This window comes from Ostrea edulis, chromosome 1 (assembly GCF_947568905.1).
Source record: "Ostrea edulis chromosome 1, xbOstEdul1.1, whole genome shotgun sequence".
Classification (NCBI taxonomy): domain Eukaryota; kingdom Metazoa; phylum Mollusca; class Bivalvia; order Ostreida; family Ostreidae; genus Ostrea; species Ostrea edulis.
The window spans coordinates 55,904,775-55,921,516 of NC_079164.1; the positions used below are offsets into that span (position 1 = coordinate 55,904,775).

The window sequence follows — 16,742 nt, forward strand, 5'->3', positions numbered from 1 at the left end:
TGTAATGTCTACAATACTGGTTACATTTATTGTAAATTCTATCTAAATTAACCTCTGTCATAGATGTAAATTTATGTAAAGGATTCACAGTTTTATCCAGTTTTTAGATGTTATTACCCATTTAATATATTTTCATAAAATGCAATTATTAGCTTCCATGGGGGGGGGGGGGGGTAGGGGGGGGTGTCGGGCATCTTAAGATGACAATTAATGTATATCACAAAGTATTTATGACTGATTAGGTGAAAAAAACCCACATATGTGTGTTTCCTATTTCACTCCCCAAAAAATCAGATAGGGTTGGTAGGTAAAACATTTTATTCTATTACAATTTTTTTTTAAATCTTATTTTATGATATGCTTTCAATACAGGTCTTTATACATTGCAAATACTTCTGACACATTTTGAAGACCAATCATAGTTAAATGTAAATCAAAGAAATTCAAATGCAAAAGGAAAACAATTCCAGTTAGAAAATTAAATATGAATTTTATTTATATATATCATCAATAAAATATTTAGGGTAGGCAGCAAAAAGGTAAGTAGGGTCGAGAAACCGGAGACACACATATGTTTTGTCTTGGCCTGACTGATTATTTATAGTCTTTAATGGTTATAGGAAATGACTTGGAGTATATAAAAATTATTTTTGTTAGAATTCTCATGCATTCCTATGTAGTTTGTACAATTGAATAGACCTTTTTCCTGAGGGAGGGGAAAGATTCATGTTTTGTCAATAGGGAAAAGGTACTCTTAATCATTACTTTAAGTAAAAGGAACTTTGATATATCTGTGAGAATAAATAATGAATTAAGATTCAATTTCCCCCATTAAAGCTGTATGCAGAACATGTATGTCCAAACACAAAACAGACCTCAGTCTTGGTGAAGGAACAGTGGAAGAAATCAAAGGTAATTGTTTTTAACAATGTTTAAATTCATAACCAGTTGATATCAAGTTTGCTTAATAAATAAAGCTTGATAATGGGGAAAATTTACTGGCATTAACACACAATACTGTAGGAATTAATTTAATGTTATTTGTTAATGGTCATGGAGTAGGGGATATTACATAATTTTCTCATTAATCGAGTGATAACCGGAGTAAAATTGTATAAATCTTACAATTCTACATATACAATCATTATGAATTCACTGAAATATCACTTATAGACAGAATCCAGCAGTTGCCCAGAACTTCATTACCTTCAACTGAGTGGAGAGAATTTGATTGCACTGATGCCAATGGTATGATACATAATTGCATTTATATATTTACATGTAAATTTAAATTCCTTAATTTGCATGTGGTAATAATATTCTATAAGTCTTTATGCAAATGACATGTAGTACAGTACTGGGTCTCTTAGAGTCACAGTATTGTTATTGGTTTTTATCCATTGTTGTGCAAGATGGTATTCTTTTTTATAACTGTACATGTATATATGTAGGAAGAAAAACAATTGCACATTTATGATCCCCAAGACAAAGCTTGCATCACTCGTGATAATTTATAGGAAGAAATCCATTTATCAAATAATATTTCAACTAATAATGAATCGATGAGGGAATATTCAATATTAATTCAACTTATGTGACTGATCGAGGCATACATTGCGCTAAATATGCCTTTGATAAGGTGCATGTGTGCTTTTAAATTTTCACAAATTGTAAGATTAATCATGTATATTTTCAGATAACCACAACACCGTTAACCTTGCTGAGGAAATGAACTTGGAATCTCAATCAATTCATTTTGACCAAGGTGAACATATATATAGTTATGTCTGTCTGTTATCCTTTGAATTTTAGCTCACCTGCATCCATATGTAAACTTTTCACATTTTGAACTTCTCAAGAACCACTGGGCTGATTTCAACCAAACTTGCCAATTTGCCATAAACATGCTTTGGTAAAGAAGATTCATGTTTTTTCAAATGAAGTGTTTTCAATGGAAGCTGGTTAGAAATTAATGAAAATTTTGTAGCATCTTGTAAAAGTGTTTGAGTATCTTAAAAGAACTAAATTCACTAGAATATGAACTTGGTTGGTTATGTGATTATATCTTTTGAGGCCTGAGTAGCTTCTCAAAAGATTTGATTGTATACCAACCAAGTTCATACCCTAGATCAAGTGAGCTATTCTGATCACTTTTTGTCCAGCGTCAGTTCGTTTAATCATCTGCCTGTTAATTTTTAACATTTTCAAGTGCAACACCGTTTTTGAAGTGGAGATAAATTTTGTGGCATCATTTTAAAATCTTCTTCTCAAGAACCACTGGGCCAATTTCAATCAAACTTATAACATATTAATATGCAAGCTTTCCCAAGTAGTGCAGATTCAAATTTGTTGAAATTATGGTCCTTGAGCTATTCTGATCACCTTTTGTCTGTGTCGACTGTTTGTAAACTTTTCACATTTTCATCTTCTTCTCCAGAACCACTGGGCCAATTTCAGCCAAACTTTGTACAAAGCATCCTTGGGTGAAGGGGATTCAAGTTTTTTAAATAAAGGACAATGCCTTCTTCAAAGGGGAGATAATCACAAAAATACAAAAACATGGTGGGGTCATTTAAAAATCTTCTTCTCAAGAACCACGGGCCAGAAAATTTCAACTTTATATGAAAGCTTCCTGACATAGTACAGATTCAAGTTTGTAAAAATCATAGCCCCCCAGGGTAAGATGGGTCCACAATAGGGGATCAAAGTTTTACATACTAAAATATAGGTAAAATCTTTTTCTCAAGATCCACCAGGGCAGGAGAGTTCAAATTAACATGGTAGCTCTCTGACAAAGTGCAGATTCAAGTTTGCTAAATCATGTTCCCCAAGGGTAGGGTGGGGCCACAATAGGGGATCAAAGTTTTCCATGGGAATATATAGGGAAAATCTTTTAAAATCTTCTTGTCAAGAACCAGTACACCAGAAAAGTTTAAATTTACATGAAAGCTTCCTGATATAATGTAAATTCAGGTTTGTAAAAATCATATTCCCTGGGGGTAGAGTGGGGTCACAATATGGGATCAAAATTTTACATACAAGTACATAAGGAAAACCTTTAAAAACCACAGGGCCAGAAAAGTGGAAATTTACATGAAAGCTTCATGACACAGAGATAGATCTGAATTTGTGCAATTCATAGTCCTCAGGGATGGAATGGGGCCACAATAGGGGATCAAAGTATTATGTGCTGATATATAGGAATTTTTAAAAAAAATATGTCTGACTAGACCTATTTAAGCTAGAGCTTTCATATTTTGTGTATGCATTCTTTACGAAAAGACCTTTCATATGATCCAATGGTGTGCGATCTTGTGACCTTGACCTGGAAGTTTGACCTATATGATTAAAAACCCGATGTATTCAGTATTTCCTCAACTATAGATAGAGCTTTTATATTTTTACGTCTTTCCCTTTCAGGGGGAGACATATTGTTATTAGCTGACCTGAGCTGAAAGTTCAAGTGAGCTTTTCTGATCGTCTGTTGTCCGTCGTCTGTACGGCTGTCTGTTAACTTTATACATTTTCGATTTCTTCCCAAGAACCACTGGGCCAATTATAAAGAAATTTGGCCAAAAGCATTCTTGGGTGAAGGGCTTTCAACTTTGTTGAAATGAAGGGTCATGCCCCCTTCAAAGGGAATATGATCACTAAAATGCAAAAATGAGGTGGGGTCATTTAAAAATCTTCTTCTCACGAACCACTGGGTCAGATATTTACTTGACACCTTCCTAACATAGTGTTGATTCAAGTTTGTTCAAACCATGGTCCCCAAGGGTAAGATGGGGCCAAAGTAGGGGGTTAAACTTTTACGTACAAATTTAATATACATGTATAGGGAAAATCATTAAAAATCTTCTGAAAAATCACTGGCTCAGAGAAGTTTATGTTTGCATGAAAGCTTCCTGAAATGGTGCAGACTCAAGTTTGTAAAAATCATGGTCTCCGGGAGTAAGTTGGGATCACAATAGGGATCAAAGTTTGTAATGCGAATATATAGGAAAAATCTTTAGATATGAGCCAAGGTGACTCAGGTGAGCGACATGGCCTATGAGCCTCTTGTTCTTTTTGTCCATCTGTCTGTCCGTCTGTCTCACAAAATCTTGTGAATGTTTCTCCTCCTATATAGCTCATCGGATAGACTTGAAAATTTGTGCAATGCTTCATTTGCATTTGCAGATGTGCATATTGGTTGGACATAAGGATCCGATTGTTTTCTTAAAAGTTATAGTGGATTGATTGTATGTTGTTTAACGTCCCTCTCGAGAATATTTCACTCATATGGAAACGTCATCATTGCCGGTGAAGGGCTGCAAATTTCAGCCTATGCTCGGTGCTTATGGCCCTGAGCGGGAGGGGGGTCTTTATCGTGCCACACTTGTTGTGACTCGGTACCTCGGTTTTTGCGGTCTCATTCGAGGGACCACCCCATTAATGACAAGCAAGGGGCACTGAGGACCTATTCTAACCTGGATCCCCACGGGACTACAGTGGTCTGAAGAGGGGTGGAGGATGTAAAATAGCGTGTGAACAATTCCTCTATATGGCTTAACAGATATATTTGAAACTTTGTACAATGCTTCATTGCCATTTGTAAATGTTCACAAGTCAATGTGCCTTCTTTTCTTTTCAGATATGATGTCAGACAGTGAAACATTCGTGTTTTCTGTCCACAACAGCTTCCAATTGGTCGGATATGCAGAAATCTTTAAGAGAAAAATACAATGATGCAATGCAAATCCTTTCAAATGGCCAGCTAGAATGTTTACGCTCTCAAGCCGGCCAACCTCTGCAAGACTTAAAGTACTCGACAAGATCCTACTACGTGCGTCATGCTAAATCTGCATTTGAGTACATATGTAACATCATAGCTCCTGGACAAAGTGAACAACTCATTGATGAGGTTATCTGCAGTTATAAAGCTCCAGCAATATCTCGTGAAGATTCTATGACAGACACAGTAATTGAGGCATACAAGAAGGCTACAGATCATTGAACTCGCACTCAGATTTTGTCCCTCATTGCCAATAGATATAGCAAAGTCACTTTGTTGAAGATGGTTGAGGGAATAACAATCCACCACATAGATGTAGCAAGAAAACATGCAGCCACTCATTGGCCGGGACAGTATGTCACACCACCTAAAGTTATACGTGTCAGAATTTCAAAAGGAAGAATCCAACACTTTGTAGAGTTCATATCAGCTCCCATGTACCTCCATACTGTTGGTTTTGGCTCCAAGCACTTGAAACTTTCATCGGGATTAGAAGTCAAGATACCAAAGGTCATTCGTACAATGATTGCATCAAGACTCATCGCAGCATACACAGCATATTGCCAGGACAATGGTATTGTGCCTCCATCAAGAGCAACTCTTTATAAGATAGTGAAAGTGTGTGCAGCATCACAGCTGAAGTCTCTACATGGTCTTGACAACCTTGCAAGTGAAGGAGAGTCTGGAATTTCCACCATTGTAAAAGCAGTGGAGAAACTATCTGAATTAGGGCTAAATGATGGAAAAGTGGAGGAGTTCAAGAACCATTTACAAGCTGTGAAATTGCATCTGAAGAATGATTTCAAAACACATATAAGCAGGACAAGCACATGTATTGAACACTGTATACAATATGCTTTATCAGAGTCAAAATGTGATCATCAACATTCAGAGACTTGTGTATCTTGTCGACAAGTGAAAAATGTCACCATTGAAATTGCTCAGTGCCTTAAGGGTATTCAATGTGAAGCAAATTCAAGGGAAGAAATTCAACACGATGTAGAGTTATCATGTGAGAAAATTGTGAACTGGCGAGATCATTGTATACGTACTGTGAATCAAGATGCCTGCAAGAGAGATATTGTGAACAATCTTAAGGATGACCAGGCACTCATAATCATGGACTGGGCGATGAAATACTTGCCGCAGACATTCAGAGAGACTCAAAGTGAATGGTTTGGAAAACAGGGTATCAGTTGGCATGTATCGTGTGTACTTGCACACAGAAATGACACAGAAAATGATGAACCAGTGGACATCATATCACATGTACACCTTCTTCAAAATGGCACACAGGGGTGGTTCACAGTTTTCAAAATCCTTATCCATATCCTGCAGATGCTTCATCAGAGTCATCCACATTTGAAAGAAGTTTTTTTGCGTTCTGATAATGCAGGATGTTACCACTGCCTTCCTCTTTTGACATTCCTCTGGAAACTAAGGAACAAAACAAAGATCACAATAAAAGAGTACAATTTCAGTGAAGCACAGTCAGGTAAAGATTTATGTGACTCACGCACAGGAAGCTGTAGGATGCACATTTTGAACCATCTGAATGAAGGAAATGATGTGACATCTGTCTATGAGATGAAAGATGCTCTTGAAAGTCATGGGGAAGTCCGGAACACACTAACATCCGTAATTGATGTTGACATGAAAACTCAGCCAACACTATCAGGCCAATTGAAATTCCCAATCAGCCAGTTCAACAATTTCATCTTTAAGGACAGTGGTATTCTGGCATTCAAGTCATACAGTTTTGGAGAGCATCTTATACCATCTGAAAAGCTTGAAGTTGTAACAAAGAATTTGGTGGACATTCCAGAAGCTGTGGTAAGTTTTGAGTTTAATTTGCCTTTTAGTACACAAATTCAGATGATATTATTCAAACATTGAATGTAATACATCAATTTTCAAAACATAATTCACTTTCATTTTTTGTAGATTGTTGCAAGTCCCAAACCTTCCACTACAAAGGCAAGGCAGAAGAAATCTACAAGTCGTTTGTTCTCATGTTGTGATCCGGATTGTGTTAAAGAGTTTAGGAAAGAAAGTCAATTATTGAACCACCTAGCTATTGGAAATTATGTGTATGACAGTGAAAAACAGGACAACATACTGGATACCACAAAAAGAATATGGGTGCAGACTTGCACAAAATTTAGATCCACCCAACCCACTTTCACAGTAGAAACTCATGAACTTGAAGATGAAGTCGTGTATGAAACACAGGCATATGCATTGAAGCAAAGGAGGAAAAGTACTCGATTTTCCAGCAAAGTTAAGAATTTTTTGTTTGAGATTTATGAAGGAGAAAAAACTGGACGAAAGGCCAATCCATATACCGTTAGTAAACAGATGCGATTAGAAAAGGATCCAGAAGGGAGAAGACTTTTTGGCCCAAGTGAATGGCTGACACACCAGCAAATTAGAAGTGTGTTTGCCTCTTTTGTTGTGAAAGCACGGAAATCATCAAGTTTTTCTTCCCAAGTAAAACGTTTGAAGTTGGAGGAGGTCAATGACGAAGAGGATGAACTTTTGGAAAATATTATTGAAAGTCTTCAGGCGACAGAACAACAAGAGGCAGTTCAAGCTATTGCCAATGAACTTGCAAAGTGAATGTGTTTGATCATTTAATATTGTTGAATATATGTGTACATATATGCAATTTTACACTAAAATCTACGTATAATATTCACTGTAGCGAATTATGATTACTTCCTAAATTCTTTACTAGTAATTGTTGGAAAAAATGTACAATGTCCACTGTAGTGAATCATGTGTACTTCCTATATTCTTTATTAGTAATTGTTGGGAAAAGCAATCTTTGAAATACATCTTTCTTTTTCTCAATGTTAAAAATATGGAACATAATGTGGTTTTTTATGGTAAGATTTACTTTCGAAATATTTTCTTAGACATCTGATGATTTTGTTCTGATATATGACATTGGGTTGAATTCTAATGCGAAATTAAAGTATCAAATGTGTTTTGCTACTTATTAGAAAATTTCATATCACAGTTTTTACAGAAGAATAAGTTATGCTGTGTATTATTTTGTATTATAAGTGTACAAACATACTTGCATGTAACTTGGTGTTTTCATTTATTGTTCTATTGTTACCTGAGAACACTGTGTGAGGAAAATGTTTACAGTAGCATGTGTATGATTAACTTCTATATTTTCTGATGTGTACCATATTTCTGTATGTACACAATGTTTAGCGTTAATATTTTGTTATTACATGTATTCACGACATGTAATGAATTTTTTTTTATACAGTTTATGAATTAAATTGTAATGGATGTTACAGTGTATGTATAATATTACATTAATTATTCATGTGTAGAGCATGTTATTATTATTACTTGTAATTACAGGTTTACCTGTTAATTGAATATTTGAAAAAAATGCAAACAGGAGTTATCCCTCCTTACTGAACATTGTAAAAAAATTAAAAAACTAATATAAAACGGTTATTTATAGTACTGTATATTTAAATGTTTGTAATTCTTTGCCTAATAATATTAGAATACATTTTGGATTAGTAACATTATAAAGAAATTGATTTTATATGGACTAAAACTTGCCCATATGGTAAAATAATGGTCAAAATCGTGTAACTTCAATTTTTATCATAATTTTATTATTTTTTGTTTTCCGAAAAATTCCAATTTATTGAGTACACATCATGTGAAGATCTTTTAAGAAACACTAAAAAAAAAAAATTCTAAACTGTGTATTAGATGTTATGGGTGAAAGAATTTATATAGCAAATTTCTATTTTTAGAACATTGTGAAGTTGTAAGAGTTATTTCCCTTTACCTCATTTGAGATTTTAAATTTTTTAATTATGGATATGACACACACTCTTATACAAGTATAGACCTGTAATCAATTTCTTCCTAGAATTTTTAACAATTGAAATAAATGTACTTTAAAACTTGAAATTTTCACTTTTATTTGGAGTACTGTAAAATGATGTTGCCAATGGTAACCAAATAAGGCACTGTACACCTTGTCGATTACCAGATTTTGACAAAATTCTCAAAAAAGTCTTAAAATACATTGAAATGAATAATTATGACAAAAGAAAGTGAAACTGAAAACCTAACATGAATAGCTTTCTGCATGGTTTTCTCGTAGACATGCACTTAAAAGAAATAGAATAAACAGTACACAAAGTTAAAAATTTAACGCAAGCGCTTTCATTTTATAATCCTCAGGCGTTACATTTTAAAATAGTTTTGAAATGGTCTGACGTCATAAAGGCGTCCTAACATTTCACGTACATAACGACGTCATAAACGAATGAAAGGAAAAGGTTTTTACGTTAAGCATATTATGACGTCATAGATAATAACAGTAAACATATTTCACAGTAAGCTATTGAGAGCCGGTTTTAAAGTCTTAATAAAGTGTCTTTCTTTTTCTCGTCGGGAAATAGTATTTTCTGTATACAGTTTATAAAACGGAAATACACTGAATTGTCCGTGGCCACACACATCTATATGTTCACTAACTTTAATTTTTCTGTATTCGGGTGCTGAAATGTGTTGTTTATGAACTCGTATACGGGTTCGCAGAGTAGTTCCAGTTTCACCGATATAATGTTTTCCACAGCCAGCACATGTTATAACATAAATTAATTTTTTGGTGGAGCACGTCATATCTGAATTTACCGTGAATTCCTTGTTGTTAAATTTGAACGAACTTCCTTCCCTTAAGTATGGGCACGTTCCGCATCGCCGATCGTCACATTTGGTAACGGTGAAAAAAAAATTGTTGGACTTTTCCTGAAAATTAGATTTACATAACAGTCTCCTAAGATTTTTTGGTTGTCTCTTGCTGTTGATAAAAGTATATTTCTTCATAATTTTCCTCATTTTTTCATCTGTTTTTAGTAGGTCGTTGAGTTGCCGAACGATAGGTGTAACATTAGAGTTCCTTGGGTTGTATGTTGTAACAAACGGTAAAATGTGTGAATTTGTTGTGGGATTGATTTTGGATTTATTGATAAGATTTTCTCTATTGAGTTCTCTGGCTTTCTTGATTCCGTCGTTTATAAGTTTGATTGGATAATTCTGTTTTTGTAAATAACTATTTAATTCCCCTAAACGTTGTTCTCTGGTAGGTTCTTCGCTAACGATGGTACATATTCTTCTGGCGAGGTTGTAAGGTATGGCACGTTTTGTGTGTCTTGGATGCGAGGACGAAAAGTGTAAATACTGGTGAGTGTCCGTGTGTTTGTAAAAAATATCTGTAATTATTTTATCCTCCTTTTTGATAACAGAAACATCCAGGAATGGTATACAAGATGTACTGTAATCCATTGTGAATTTTAAATTGATATCCAATTCGTTTAGAATGTTCTTAAATTTATTCAAATCCGTAATGTCTTTGTTCCAAATAATGAAGCAATCATCCAAGTATCTTTTCCAGTTTTGTCTTATATATAGACCGAATTGTTCAGCAAATGATTTTTTAACTTTTTGGTATAATAATTCCTCTAAATAGCCGAGTGTAAGTGTGGCATATGTTGGAGCCATTTTGGTTCCCATTGCGGTACCTTTATCTTGAAGATAGTGTTTGTTGTTGAATGTGAAAACATTGTTTTGTAGTACAAGTGCTGTTGCCTCTAAAATAAAGTCTTTAGAAAAACGTTCATCTGAAAAACTGTTGACTTCATTACACAGAGGTTTTAATATAATGTCCAGCAAGTTACTAAGTCTTTGTGTTGGGGCGGATGGCCCCCCTACAATTGGGCGGAATTTCAAATCCTTGGGTCTAAGACAAGTGATGTATTCACAATTTTGAAGCTATATTGCGTGTTTTATTTCATCCGATTTGTGGACTTTGGGTAAGCCAAAATTTGATTTGAAAGAAAGCTGAACAAATAGAACATTCTAAACGAATTGGATATCAATTTAAAATTCACAATGGATTACAGTACAACTTGTATACCATTCCTGGATGTTTCTGTTATCAAAAAGGAGGATAAAATAATTACAGATATTTTTTACAAACACACGGACACTCACCAGTATTTACACTTTTCGTCCTCGCATCCAAGACACACAAAACGTGCCATACCTTACAACCTCGCCAGAAGAATATGTACCATCGTTAGCGAAGAACCTACCAGAGAACAACGTTTAGGGGAATTAAATAGTTATTTACAAAAACAGAATTATCCAATCAAACTTATAAACGACGGAATCAAGAAAGTCAGAGAACTCAATAGAGAAAATCTTATCAATAAATCCAAAATCAATCCCACAACAAATTCACACATTTTACCGTTTGTTACAACATACAACCCAAGGAACTCTAATGTTACACCTATCGTTCGGCAACTCAACGACCTACTAAAAACAGATGAAAAAATGGGGAAAATTATGAAGAAATATACTTTTATCAACAGCAAGAGACAACCAAAAAATCTTAGGAGACTGTTATGTAAATCTAATTTTCAGGAAAAGTTCAACAAAATTCTTTTCACCGTTACCAAATGTGACGATCGGCGATGCGGAAAGTGCCCATGCTTAAGGGAAGGAAGTTCGTTCAAATTTAACAACAAGGAATTTACGGTAAATTCAGATATGACGTGCTCCACCAAAAAATTAATTTATGTTATAACATGTGCTGGCTGTGGAAAACATTATATCGGTGAAACTGGAACTACTTTGCGAACTCGTATACGAGTTCATAAACAACACATTTCAGCACCCGAATACAGAAAAATTAAAGTTAGTGAACATATAGATGTGTGTGGCCACGGACAATTCAGTGTATTTCCGTTTTATAAACTGTATACAGAAAATACTATTTCCCGACGAGAAAAAGAAAGACACTTTATTAAGACTTTAAAACCGGCTCTCAATAGCTTACTCATCGTCGCAAACCACGGTTTTGAGTCCACTCACGCTCCCTCATACCCGTGGTTGTCTGATGCTATTTTTGCTCGTTTCTCATTAATTATGCATGACGGGGGTAACCAATCAAATCACGTCCGAGTAAACTTTACTCGGAGAGCCTGACCAATCACGTAACACCTTTCAAAATGATATTCGGAAAACAATCAAGTATGGAAGCGCCATTATTGACGAAAGTCGGAGAAGTTTTTGAAGTGGAAAAGCTAAGTGCTCAACAAGAAAAGTAGTCTTTTAGATAATCGGGATGTGTTTCTTTCCCTGAGAACTGGTGGTGGAAAATGACTCTGTTACATGGCATTTCCTTTGTTTTACGAGCGTATGTACCAACCACAACTTGCACACGTACTTATTGTTAGTCCCCTCCTTGCTATTATGAAGGAACAGACTGAATTTTTGAAATCAAAAGGATTTACAGAAACCTACATTGGTAAAGATGCGAACGAGGACGATGGCATCCTTGCTGGTGAATACCAATTTCTCTTCACTTCACCAGAAGCTGTTTTACAGAATGACAAATGGCGGAATATGTTGTCGTCATTCAAGTCCTTCCGATTATTTGTTGTTGATGAAGCCAATACTGTTGTTCATTGGTAGGTAAACCGTATATTTACTTATTTACAGAAAATAAATTTCAATATTGTGATATTTCGAAATTAAAAAATGTGTTTGCTGTTATACTGTTTTAATATGACACCAAGGACTACCCATTTATAAGCCGCATGACGTAAATTATACGTGTAGATGTGTTGTTATATCCCGTTTTTTGTTCAATGCACTCCATATGAAAAAGAGTATAGGGAATATACCAAAATAGATTATACTATTTTGTTACTTACAGTTGAAAGAAATTTTCCATATTCACTACAACGAACTTGAGATTAATGTTATTCACATCTGCATTTTGTTAAATTAGGGTCGTATGCAAAATGCCATTTTCACAGTATTGGTGATAATTCATACTTGCTAATGTTATAATGCATTCTACATCAATATATATGATTAAACCCATAACAAATATGACCAAATAACAAATAACAAATCCAATGATATATAAAAGTCCCATGTTCTATTAAAAAAAATATTCAAGATATACAACTGAAAAAAGGGATATTTTGTGTGTTATGCTGTTGCAGCTCAAAAATGGCTTTATTTTCAAGTTTTTGTTCAAAGAGATTTATAGAAGAGGCTTTTGGTAATAGAAACCAGATCAGTGAGAAATTATTCCACTTTTACGTGCAATTTACTGTATGTAAATCAAAAAAATATTAGCGAAATAATGTTTAAATATGTGAAAATGCCTGTACGTCTTGCAATTTTGTAAAATTCCAATGTTTAAACTTACAAGAAAAAAAAACTACATGTTAATTCATTATTTCAACTTTTGTTTTGCATTGAAAATTGAGTTGAATACTAAATGAAACATTATAAAAAAGTTTGAGTGGATTATTCAAAGCCAGAAAAAAATTACGCATTTTTCTCTAACTGGCATAAAAATGTCCCAAACATTCTGTAGTGTCCGCAACATGTGCATATTTTGGAATGCCTGATGACTTAAACTTCTATACTCTTACTGGTAAGAGGCAATACAGTTACTAATGTGTCTACCAAAGAAACAGAATCTAGCTCAGTATTGCTAAGTTTTCTGACAGATATATTGTGTTTTGTAGTGTCCACAACCCTGTAGAGTCCGCAACAGCTTTTTGATTTCATAGATTTTTTCAAGAAAATGTATTATGATTTATCTTTATGATAACTATAACTATTCAAGTATTTACTTTAAACATGTAATGGATTAAAATATTATGAAAATATATGTTCAAACTCGGAATTTACACCCATAACATCTAGTGTATACATATTCAAATACTTTAGTATATTTGTAGTGTCCGCAACAATATAAAATTTGAGAGAAAACAAATAAGAGTCATCAGTATTCTTTAATTTATGAAATTTAATCTATAAAATCATTCCTTAGCACATGTTTAATAGAATGAACATCTGTGACACCATCAATATTTTTTGAAACTGCATACCAATATATAATGAGGGAAAATTAATGGTCAATGTTATATGGTAATTCCCATTTAAAATAAAACCCATTCTACAACTTTTGATGTCTAATTTTCCAGAGTTGATCCTATGACACATGAATTAGTCGAGAAAGAAACATTTATCAACACTGATTTTAAAATAAATGACAATATATTAGATATGTAATGTAAGATGACCTGTAGTGTCCGCAACAAAAATATCTATGTATTTTCAAAATTTATGAAGAATGAAATGAAGACATACTGAATATTATGATAGATTAATTTGAATTTAGGAATATTCAATGTCATTTTCACATGATAATCATATAGGTCTTATGAGTATTTGTAAATGTAAATAAACCTAAAAGATTGGAGACAAATTGGGCAAAAATATTAGTATGACATTGTTATGAAAACATCACCAACCCACCCCCTCAAATGTTTATTCAACAGTTAAAATGAAGACTGATGAAACAATACTTATACTTACAGAAATTTTTACATCTTCCCCAATTCAACAGTCATTTGTACATTATTTATTTAAAATAAATAACACAGACAATAATGACCAAATATTTTCAATCGACCAGTATTAACCAGTAATGACCGGTTTTAACCAGTATTGACCACCAGTACGGTCAATACTCATATTGACCACTTTTTTGCCAACCCTGTCAGAAATGAGTTTAATTTCGATCAGATCAGTCATCATGACTCATCACTGACAGGTGAACTAATAAGGCCCGTGGGCATCTTGGTTATTGAACAAATTAAAGGGAATGGGAAACAAATTCTAACAACTTACTAGTCCCAGGTCTCATTGCCCTTTATTGAAATAGTTAATTTCAACATACCATGGGTAGGGGTGGGTCCATAATAATCGGCTTGTGTGGCTCTTTTCTTATTGAATTATATTTCACCCCAGTACCCCCCCCCCTCCCCATGTGAAACACAATTGTTCTCATTATTTGTAATTCTGTCAACAATTTACATTCAAGTTTCTCTTTCGTTTTCAATTCATTTCTAATTTCACTTTTGTTCACAGGGGAGAAAGTACAATGCATATCCAGGCTTTCAGGGAATGGTTTTCACGGACCGGGGAGATAAGATCATTGATCAGTTGTCCTGCCCTAGTGATCACAGCCACTGCTAGTAAGGAAGCAAGAAAATTAATTAGGAAACGACTTGCTCTAAACAACTGTGTAGACATTATTGACAGTCCAGATAGGGAAAACAAAAAATTATTTCTGGAAATAACATTGAAGTGACATTTGGTTGGTTACTAAAGGACTTGTCTCTTGAGAAAAAGGACTGTACCAGAACACTTGCATTTTGTTCAAGTATAAAAACTTGTGCAGACATATATACTGCATTTCTGATGGTGTTGGACAAGTCTGTTATGGAATATGTCAATATGTTTCATTCTTGTACATCTGAAACAGTGAAGGAAAAAATTAGACAGGACATGAATGATGAGAATGGGACAATACGAGTCTTAATTGCTGCAAGTGCAACAGGTATGGGGGTGAATTATAAAGGCATCAACAATGGTGTACATTATGGTCCACCTAAAGATATGGACAGTTTCGTTCAACAGCTTGGGCGTGCTGGTCGTGATGGTTGTCAAGCTTTGCATCTGCTTATTTACAACAACAGACACACACACAAACTTGATTCTGACATGAAAAATTACATTGAGAATAAAGATAAATGCCGTAGACTTCAAATGTTACAGTCATACGATTCTCTTCCAAATGGAAAAGGTATCGAGCATCTGTGTTGTGATATTTGCTCACAGAAATGTGATTGTGAAGACAAGTGTTGTTTACAGTTTCAGCACCCATTTCATTTATACAAAACTGATGATGATTCAAGTGATGAAAGTTTTTGTATGTCAGATGACACAGATTTTGAGTTTGATGATGAGGATGATGATACATTTGATATAATGTAGAAATGAATTTCATTTTTGAAAAAGCAATGCTTCCTACTGACATGCTTCTTTAAGCATTATACCACTTCATGAATGCCGTTTTGACATGTTTGAAGCATTGCAGTTCATACCCTCATGTAATTTCAAAAATGAAATTTATTTTTTATGTATTGTAATTAAATTTCTGTCAAAATTCTCAGTCATTGAAATAGACATACCAGGTAATTACTATTTATCAAGATTTGTATGTGCAATGTTCACAACTTCAATACATTCTAGAGGAAATGGCTATCATTGTAATTTGTATATATCCAAGATAAAAGCATTTCATTTCATGTAGCTACTTGTGTCAAGTTTTTTTTTTGGTTAAGGTTTTGGTATCAAGGGACTGAGACATTTGCTTGAAGTTGGGAATTTAACATAATCATACAAAAAACAAAAAAAAAAAGAGAATAGCTTCAATTTCAAAAAAAGTTACAAAGTTATAAAATCCATCTGGATTTATAATAACATGTCTCATGAAATTGCCTAAGTTCTTTTAAAAAAAAAAATATGCCTCTTGATAAGTCTAAGTCTCTGAATTCCCTATTTAGAATGAACAAAGTTACAAAATCCACCTGGAGTTTGAAAAATACGCCTTGGGTTAAGGAGACGTATTTTTGTCAAAATACGTGTACGTCTCAAATTTAACCGTATTTTCAAAACTACGTAAAACTCTTGTACGCCTGGATTTCTTTGATTTCCAGGCGTAGTACGTCTAAAAATTTCATACGGGTATTATTAAAAAGTGCATCTTGCATTGTTGTTATTGGAAATGTTTCTTTTTATATATAAGAATGAGGAAAATCAAATTTAGATAAATATTTATGGCATTGAATTCTAAGGGGGTGGGTATTATTATGTAATGTAAAAAATTTTTCTCAGATTTTGAAGTTGCTCCCATGCAATTAGATACTGTGTTATTTTTAACCAAACATTCAACATTATTGTTTCACACACATACACACCCGTTATAAAAGTCAACACATGTACATAAATTAAGGTAGATCGATCTTCATGAGATGTC

At 34.0% G+C, this 16,742-nt stretch overlaps 1 protein-coding gene and 1 pseudogene across 1 annotated transcript; both read left to right on the forward strand.

Moving 5' to 3' along the window:
• Positions 1-331: 331 nt before the first annotated feature.
• LOC125660907 (uncharacterized) lies at positions 332-8,492 on the forward strand. Its single transcript, XM_056154568.1, has 5 exons — positions 332-912; positions 1,174-1,248; positions 1,697-1,765; positions 4,634-6,607; positions 6,719-8,492. The coding sequence occupies exons 4-5, from the start codon at positions 5,057-5,059 to the stop codon at positions 7,391-7,393; spliced, it is 2,226 nt and encodes a 741-aa protein (XP_056010543.1). The 5' UTR covers positions 332-912; positions 1,174-1,248; positions 1,697-1,765; positions 4,634-5,056; the 3' UTR covers positions 7,394-8,492.
• A 3,370-nt stretch (positions 8,493-11,862) lies between these two features.
• On the forward strand, positions 11,863-16,231 carry LOC130051823 (ATP-dependent DNA helicase RecQ-like; annotated as a pseudogene).
• Positions 16,232-16,742: the final 511 nt, after the last annotated feature.